This window comes from Sinocyclocheilus rhinocerous, unplaced genomic scaffold (genome assembly GCF_001515625.1).
Source record: "Sinocyclocheilus rhinocerous isolate Xijiao unplaced genomic scaffold, SAMN03320098_v1.1 scaffold3180, whole genome shotgun sequence".
In the NCBI taxonomy this organism is placed as follows: domain Eukaryota; kingdom Metazoa; phylum Chordata; class Actinopteri; order Cypriniformes; family Cyprinidae; genus Sinocyclocheilus; species Sinocyclocheilus rhinocerous.
This window is the reverse complement of record NW_015630670.1, coordinates 25,541-34,496: the sequence shown is the minus strand read 5'-3', so window position 1 is coordinate 34,496 and position 8,956 is coordinate 25,541. Positions and strand designations below refer to the sequence as shown.

Genomic DNA, 8,956 nt, shown 5'->3' with positions numbered 1-8,956 from the left:
ATGCAATAAAAATATTGGTATCGGAACTCGATATCGGCAAGTACCAAAAATAAAAGTATCGGTATCGGGCGAGTACTGAAAAAAGTGGTATCAGTGCATCCCTACTAGAAATTAAAATAAGGGATTAGACATATTTACAGAAGCAAAATATACATCTAAGTAATATAATACAGTAATTTGGCATAATATAATCTACATGTGCTGGAAACATCAGATCAGGGCAGATTGAGTGTTTTCTCTTCTATGGTGAATATTAATATTAATATTAATATAATCGTTAATATTTAATTATTACTATACTAATTTCTTGCTAGAAATACATCAAAACTGGAAAAAAGTTAATCAAAAACATTTACACACAACTGAATACCTATCACAAGTTTCAGATGCCACACAATTTATTCATTCATTCATTCGCAACTGTCACAGAATGGAATGCACAGGAAAGTGGGACATTACAGGCAGTGAAAGATACATCTATGCTGCCTTCAAAAAATGATCAGATTAAGGTACATCACAGGATGTGACACAATCATTGGATTTGGACATGCTTTGTTGCCTTTCTAATGTCACATGCAGAGTAAGCTTTTTTTTCAGATTTTGGACGCAGACAAGGACTTCAGAGTTACTAAAAAATTTCAAGTGAGTTTGATCTGGGATTGAGCTAAAACCTAGAAGACAGTGCCCCTCCGGATTTAGGAACCCTGATTTAGAGCAAGACGTTTACTCACTGTGCAGCAGACAGGATGTAGTTCATGGCAACTTCATCAAAGAGTACCATAAATGGCTTCCTCTCCTCTAACTTTCCCTGTGGAAGTACAGAACAGGTGCAGTCAAAACTTCACACACCAGTGTTGCTCTTTATTGGTTGTCTATTTTGCACCATTGGCAAGTTCTTTCAATAACAGCAGTCAAGCTTTATATGATTTTTACGGCCTATTTAAATGAGCCTTCAATAAGTTCTATTCATCCTGTTAAAGTCAATTCTGTCACATTTTACTGCAAGAAAAAATGCGATGATGAATTGATGCTTTTTATTTGCTAATAAAGAAAGTCTTAATAAATAATGCAGCCAACAATTGAAAATTAAGTTTTTATTGAGTTTCCCTATACATGACAAACTCAGAGGTTAACACAACAGGCACAATAAAATAATTTAAAAAAGCAGAGAGAAATAAAACACAGCAGGATGAATGAATTGAAAAAAAAACAGACATAATACATTTCTCACAACTGTCTGTATCTGTGTGATTTCCATTCAGTCTTGCTAACATTTTTTTTTTCATATGAGGCACTCTCAATCATTGATTCAAACCACATACTAATTGTAGGAGATTGTGTATCCTCCCAGCATCTAAGTATCTGTCGTGCTGCTGTGACTATACCTACAGTAACCAGCAGGGGCGCCTGCAGGATTTCTTCCGAGAGTACGCACAGAGATTTTTTTTTTTGTCCTGAGGACCAAATGATCATTGAGAGCAGAACGAATGTGTCACACGTTTTAAACAAAACAAAAAAAAGGTAAAATACATCTATCATGAACATGCTCATAGATGAAAACAACAGAGAACAAATCAGCGTTGATGAAGTGGATTAGAATCCTGCACGGGGCTCAAATATAGGCCCTAGCCCGGCCCTTGTCCTACAGCTTATCAGAATTCTTGGCCCGAGTCAGTCTTTTTTTTCCTCTTCTCCCAAAACAGCCTATACTACTGTTTCAGCTATTAAAATGGTTCAGTTTTGCATATGGAAAAGTGATAATTCATTTTGTTTTTTATCAAGTCAATTTAGAAAATCGTTAAATGTGGTTTATTTATTTTTTTAAGTAATGACCAGCAGCAGACAGTGAGTTGATCATAGCCTATGTTGGATCAATTTAGCCTTCGAAATTCATCACGACTTCACTAAAATAAAATCTATAGATATTAAACAGTTCAATATCACAATGCTAGTTTAAACGTTTAACCTAGATAAATGCATTTCACAATAACTTGCATTTTTTCCTTACAGTAGAAACAACTTAAAATATGCAGTCATTTTTGCTCATAAAGGTCAAATTAATACATCACTCGGAACTGTAAAGTGTCTACTTTTACTTGTGTGAACTCACAATATCAACAAAACATTGTGCTTTTGTAAAATAAAGAAAACAAACAGGATGCGCTTTCTGCCGTTTCTGTCTTGAGCAGGAGCGCTTCACAAAAATGACCTGAAACTCTATGGAAATATATATATATTGAAATCTTTAAATTACTACTTTAAAACGAAATCATTCAAATCGAAAACAAAAACTCTTTCAATATGTAATCTGTAAATATGCATTTCTCTCTAAAGGCACGTCCAAGAGGAGATGGCGAGTCAAGATCGCCAACTTCATCTTTGCGAAACTGACTCATTAATAAGTAATTCAAATATCTCCTTATGGGCTGAAATGCAGGGCTCTAAAGTACATATTCATGATTGAAAAAAAGAAAAACATAAAATCTGCAGGTGCAAATGTGTTCTGACGACACATCTTAATTTTCTTAAAGTTACCTCTCCTAAATTAAATTAAAAGTTAGTGCATGAGCAAATTGCAGCACAAATATCAGAACTATAAGGATCCACACATAGTCACATCACGCACCTGCAGCGCTTGTGTAGGGAGAAAAACAGAATAAAACCGCATATATAAAAGGAAGAAAATAAACAGTCCTAAACAAATATATTTCACTTAAATAACGAACATATAAACAAAACCAAATTAAAAAAAACTGCATGACAAGTCTACACAGATTCAGTTTAATTTTTGTGATACAAATTCAAGGAAACCGAGAAGGCTGAAAGCTTACCCTATTTGTTTTCTTTATTTTACAAAAGCGCAATGTTTTGTTTTTATTGTGAAAATTAATTGTTGTAGGCTAACCAGATCTCATAGCGCGATATTTTGTTTCTATTTGGCGTAATATTTATACACAGAAATTGAATTTGGCGGGCAGAAAATCGTGCTACTGATAGGCCTACACATTTTCATGAGATCTGGCTACTAACGGTGAAACAGAGAGAGAGCAGTTAGAACGTAAATTTATAATTAATGGCATGGCTGGTTCAGTCGACAGAAACACGGGACACACATAATAACTGCTGAAATGTTTGCGGGGCGAATCTCAGGACAGTCTGAGCGCTCATGGTACGCACAGTGCGTACAGCCGTACACCTGCAGGCGTCACTGGTAACCAGGGTCATTTTTATTATTCTGAGGAATCTTAGTTTTGTCTCCTAAAAGACCCTTCAGCTAGGTGAAAGCAGGAGGTTATATCCCAACCACTTCCTAAGATATTTCAACACTATTTCCCAAAAAGGAATATTCCTCTGTATATTCTCGAAGAGTAGGAATTAGTGCTGGGCGATTTGGCCCCCCAAAAAAGTTTAAATGCAGATTTTTGCTCCAAAGTGAACATTGTAGAAACCAGACAGTTATTTGTGGTTTTAAACTACTCTTTATGGTCAGAACATGACAAACATTTTACGTTTTTGAATTATTTATCAGTCATTTTTCCTTAAAATAAATATAAATATCAGTGGGTCAATGTTTAGAAAAATAATGTAGGTTACTAGACTTTAAAATATACTTATACATATGCTACTGAGCCTTTTGGGGTCATTTTTTAGAAAATTTTACTTCCGCATCTGAAAAATGCCAAACTGGAAGTGACGTAACTGAGCAAGCGCAGTCAATTTAAACAATAGGAAAACAATGGATCGCAATGACAGTTCAGACGCTGAGGTTAGGGCAGGGCGATAAATCGTTAACGATAATTATCGCGCGATATAAATTTCCTCGATAAACGATAACAAGAGTTCGATAAATGTTCGATATAATGTTTAAGCGGCAAAGGCGGAACGAAAGAGCGCTAGTCATATGAAGCGCGCTACTCGGAGCTTTTATCCACTCGAATCAAAGTTCTAATTCGCTGTTCACTCGCTGATGAGTCTCGCTCACACGACACTGAACAGCGCTGTGAGATCCAGTGTGAAGCACTTGAATTCAGCGAGGAACACAAATAACTGTTTACAGCCAGATGAAACAGCGCTGGCAAACAGCAGAAACACTGTGCGCAACGATATAGTCAGAAGACTTTTTAATCTACAAATCGCCATCATTAACCATTAATTTACTGTTGTAGCACTAACTACACCATGGTATTTTGTCACGATATGTGGGTGTGTCAAATTTTATTATATTATTAATGTAGACATGTATTATTGAAGGAGGAGTAATGGAATATAATTACAGTATTTTTTGTGATTAAGCTATTAGTCCAGGTGATGTGAAAATAATGTTCACTTTTTCATAAAAGCATGAAACTTGGTACACTTGTATAGTTTGCGGCCCTAAACATTTTCAGAAATGGAGCCATCACAAAAAACACCTCGTGGTTGCCATGGCCACCATTTTACATTCCGCCATAACCAAATTATGTATTTTGTGTCATATCTCCTGAACCAAACATGATAACACAGAAAAGGCGATGTCTACCCCTATGTTTTGATGGTCAAGGATTACAATGATCACATATACAGCACATAAACTGTTCAGATGAAGAGTTAATGGTGAAATCAGCAATGTGAGAAGGAAATCACAGTATCTGAGTATCACAGTATCACAGCAATAGTCCATATTATGCAGTCCCTCCAGGATTTTGCGATTCTGCGATCGCTGAATTTATCGCAAAATCAAGCAAACTCCACAATTTCCGCAAGAGCTCGCAAATTTTCGTAATTGCCACAGATTTTCCGCAGATTTTGGGCTTAGACGCGTCTCGTGACTTCATCGCAATGCGCATTCAGTCAAAGAAAGGTTCCAAAAATGGAATGAACAGCCTTGCGTTCTCATCATGACCGATTTACAAGAGCTACATTGGACAAACAAACCGAAAGCGGAACGAATCTGCGCTACTCGCAGCGTAGACCGTTTATCTGCTCGGGCCGGAGCCGCGGGCTGATCTCGATCACGTGACACCGTTATACGCAGCGCTGGGAGATACAGTGAAGAAAGCAGTCGAATTCGCCGCAGAATCAATAACATCTCTGTGAAATCTTGTAAAAAGCATTCAAATTCGGCGCAGAATTCTGCTAAAGCTGATATCAGAACAAACACCACTGATGTGGAAACCAGGAAAAACATTGTTCAATAAACACAAATCACCACCATTCACCATGGATTTAACGTAGTAAAACTACAGGAACAACTTGTGGCAGAAATGGTCTAATATTTTCGAGTGTTTTTAAATGCCTGACAACTTTTCCCAGCACTTCAAAGCTTTAAGTATTACCAAAGTCCCTTTAAGGCATTAGGTATTCTATAGTCTTTGGTATTACCGAATTTGAAAGTTATTTTAAGTGTGATGACATTATTTGTTCATCCTTCATAGGTTGCCCCCATTTATAAAACTAAAAGTTTCATGATGTAGGAAAGCAAACACTTATTTAAAAATAAAAAAGACATTAAATTACCACTAGTAGATGGCTGCAGAGAAGTACTTATAGGCTTATTAGCCATTTCCACTCCCTAATATATATTTTTTGTATTTATTAAATTATATTTAGACATTATGAATGACAGTAATAAAAGTTAATTTTATCTGCATCTCCACTACCTAGACAGCACAAGTACATCTGTAAGACGTCTGCTAAAGATCTGGGAAACATCTGCTGTGTAATCTGATAAACGTCTTGGAAGCAGTTTTACATGCATTCTAATAAATGTCTATTTGACATCTGACAAGAAACGTCTGACGTATTGCAGATGAGCAAACACTAAAAAATACATCTTGCATATGTAAATGCAGACATCAAACAGACATCTCCGAGATGTACATGTGCGATTAGGGTGAGTGCTTTACTGTCATGTGCTGGTGCCACCTTCTGTAGAACTTAATGGCACTGGTGTCCTCAAATTTTAGTCTGGAGCCCTACAATGGTTCTCGAAGTCAGAAAAGTCATAATGTTAGCAGAATGTTGTCTGTGGTATATTTTCACTGCAAAACAATAAGAAATGCCGCAAATATCACCGCAAATTTTGAGAAAAGCTGCAGCAAAATCAGTCATTTTAGGCCGCAAAAATCAGAAAAAACTCCTGCGAAACCCTGGAGGGACTGATTATAGCTATTAATTTTTTCTTTCTTTGATAAGTCCCGCGAAATCCTGGAGGGACTGATTATAGCTATACATTTTTTCTTTCTTTGATAATTAACTAATATTTTATTAAATAATACATTAAAATATTGAGTTACACTTTAAGGTGTCCCTGTTACAGTGTAATTATACATTTAAGTACTGAGTAATATTAATTAACTACATGTACTTACTATATGGTTAGGGTTAGGATTAGAGTTACTTAATTTATTGTTAATATAATAGTAAGTACATATAACGTGTAACAAGGACACCTTAAAGGGGTCATAAAAGGCGGGGCATAGAGGAGAAACAATAATGTACAGTATGTGGAAAATAATGTGTTTTTTTAACTTTAAACCGCATAAACACATTTCATTACACCAAATACACAAAATAATGTTCTTTTTAGCAGCATCATATGACCCCTTTAAAATAAAGTGTTACCAAAGATTGTTTTCAAGAATACTATCATACATTTCAGAGATTTAAAAAAAATCATCTCGGGTAAGTGTATTTTGCCTTACCTCTCAGGCAGAGTCAGGTAGGCGGTGTGTTTCCAATACATTATTGTTCTCTCTCAACAATGCTCTCAACATCACACGCAGACGGCAATGCAATCAGGTGAACAGTTAATGGTTAATTCAGTGACTTTATGAGAAGGATTACAATGAAATCTCAGAAGATGCAGAATTAAATTTCAAACATATTTCATGTAAACTTAATTTACAATCACTCTCCGGGGCCAGAGTTGTCTATTATGTTGTCTACAAGGGGGAAGACAGAGTCCTGCATGCGGGCAGGTACATGCAGGTGAATCGCTAATATTTTATGTAACGGTTGGAATAATATTTATGTGTAGGGTGTGGTGCGGGCCGGACGGTGACCAGCACGGGTGGGTTGCGGGTCCAATAACCAAGACAGTTTCGACTCTGTCCAGTACACGCTGAGCAATGTAGCCAATCGCGCTGCCACTGATTGACAGCTGTAGTGATTATATTAAAGGGAGTGCTATTTGCTTGCTTTCTGTATTTAATCTATTCACAATTTGAATAAAAGTTTTAATAAATTAGTTTTGTCTACCTCATGTAGGAGATTTAATGCAGGTGCAGTTCGGGTCCCAGTTTTTATGTCAAATGGGTCGGGTATGGTATTAAATTAGTGTTGCTGTCAGATAACGTGTTGGGTGTTCTGTTAATTACTGCGATTGTGGGAAGATAATTTCACCAGCCAGGAAAGGTGAACAAAAATGCCTCTCTGTGATGTTACCACGATGCATCGCTTACAGATCTCAGGCTTCCGGAGGTGGAGGGGATTTAGATTCGTAAGAGTGAGGAGGAAGTACAAGGGTGCTGAGCCTGTGGCTGTTCTGTATGCAAACATCAATGTCTTGAACTTGATGGGAGACGCAACCGGTAGTCAGTGCAGGGAGATAAATAGAGGAGTGAAGTGGGCCCTTTTGGGCTCATGGAAGACCAGTCATGCCGCTGCATTTGGAATTATTTGTCGAGGTTTGATTGCGCATGATGGAAGTTCAGCCAGAAGAGCATTGCAATAATCCAGCCTAGAAATGACAAGGGTCTTGGCAAGAAGTTGTGCAGCATGCTCTGTTTGGAAGGACCTGATCCTCCTGATGTTGTGCAATGCAAACCTGCCTGATCGGTCTTTACAATATGGTCCTTGAAGATCAGCTGGTCACCAAAGAATAATTTTTGATGAACCTAGCAGGATGATGAAATCATGCTGTAGAGTCGGAGTGGCAGGGAAAACGAGAAGCTCAGTCTTTGCCAGGTTGAGCTGCAGGTATTCCTTCATCCATGCCGAAATGTTTGCCAGGCAGCCTGAAATCCATGCAGCTACTATTGGATTGTTTGGTTGAAATGAATGATAGAGCTGTGTGTCATCAGTATAGCAATGGTAAAAGAAACCATGTGCTTGTATAATGGGTCCCAGTGATGTAGTGTATATGGTGAAGAGGAGGGGTCCAATAACTGATCCCCAGGAAACCCTGAAAGACCTACCTGTGAGATAAGATTCAAACCAGTGGAGTGCAGATCTTGTGATGGTTGACAGGAGAATCTGATGATTCACAGTGTCAAAAGTGGCAGATAGATCCAGCAGAATAAGAACTGATGATTTGAGGTGTGTTCTGATTGGCCAGCTATCCAGTGCGTTGTGATAGGCCGAATACCTCAAGCGTGTGACGGAAATGTTGCGCCCCTTACCATACTGAGATGGAGCGACGAGACAAAAACATTAACGGGGTCATATGATGCGATTTCAATTTTTCCTTTCTCTTTGGAACACGCTTGAGGTATTCGGCCAATCACAACGCACTGGATAGCTGGCCAATCAGAGCACACCTCGCTTTTCAGAACGATTAGCTTTGTAAAAATCGACGCGTTTCAGAAAGGCGGGGCATAGAGGAGAAACAATAATGTACAGTATGTGGAAAATAGTGTTTTTTCAACCTTAAACCGCATAAACACATTTCATTACACCAAATACACAAAATAGTGTTCTTTTTAGCAACATCATATGACCCCTTTAAAAAACCCATTATAAACTAAGCTTTTGTTTCATCCAGTGGGGACATAATTACTGATTATAATGACTTATACTGTATTTTTACGCATTGACTTGCATCGCACCGCGCAAACATAAAACCATGTCTGCATTTGTGATCGGAGAAATGACAAACAACAAGCGCTACTCTACACTGCTCAAAACTCGCGTTTGAATCATAAAAAAATATAAAATATAAAAACTCTTTAAATATAAAAAAACGTACTTACAGTCT

At 37.5% G+C, this 8,956-nt stretch overlaps 1 protein-coding gene across 1 annotated transcript in view; it reads right to left on the bottom strand.

The window, feature by feature from the left end:
- The window catches only part of xpo5 (exportin 5), a 90,088-nt gene that overhangs the window by 59,896 nt on the left and 21,236 nt on the right, over positions 1–8,956 (bottom strand). Inside the window, exon 8 of the mRNA XM_016553214.1 lies at positions 732–808. Coding sequence (XP_016408700.1) covers positions 732–808 — 77 coding nt within the window. The remainder of the gene's footprint in view (positions 1–731; positions 809–8,956) is intronic.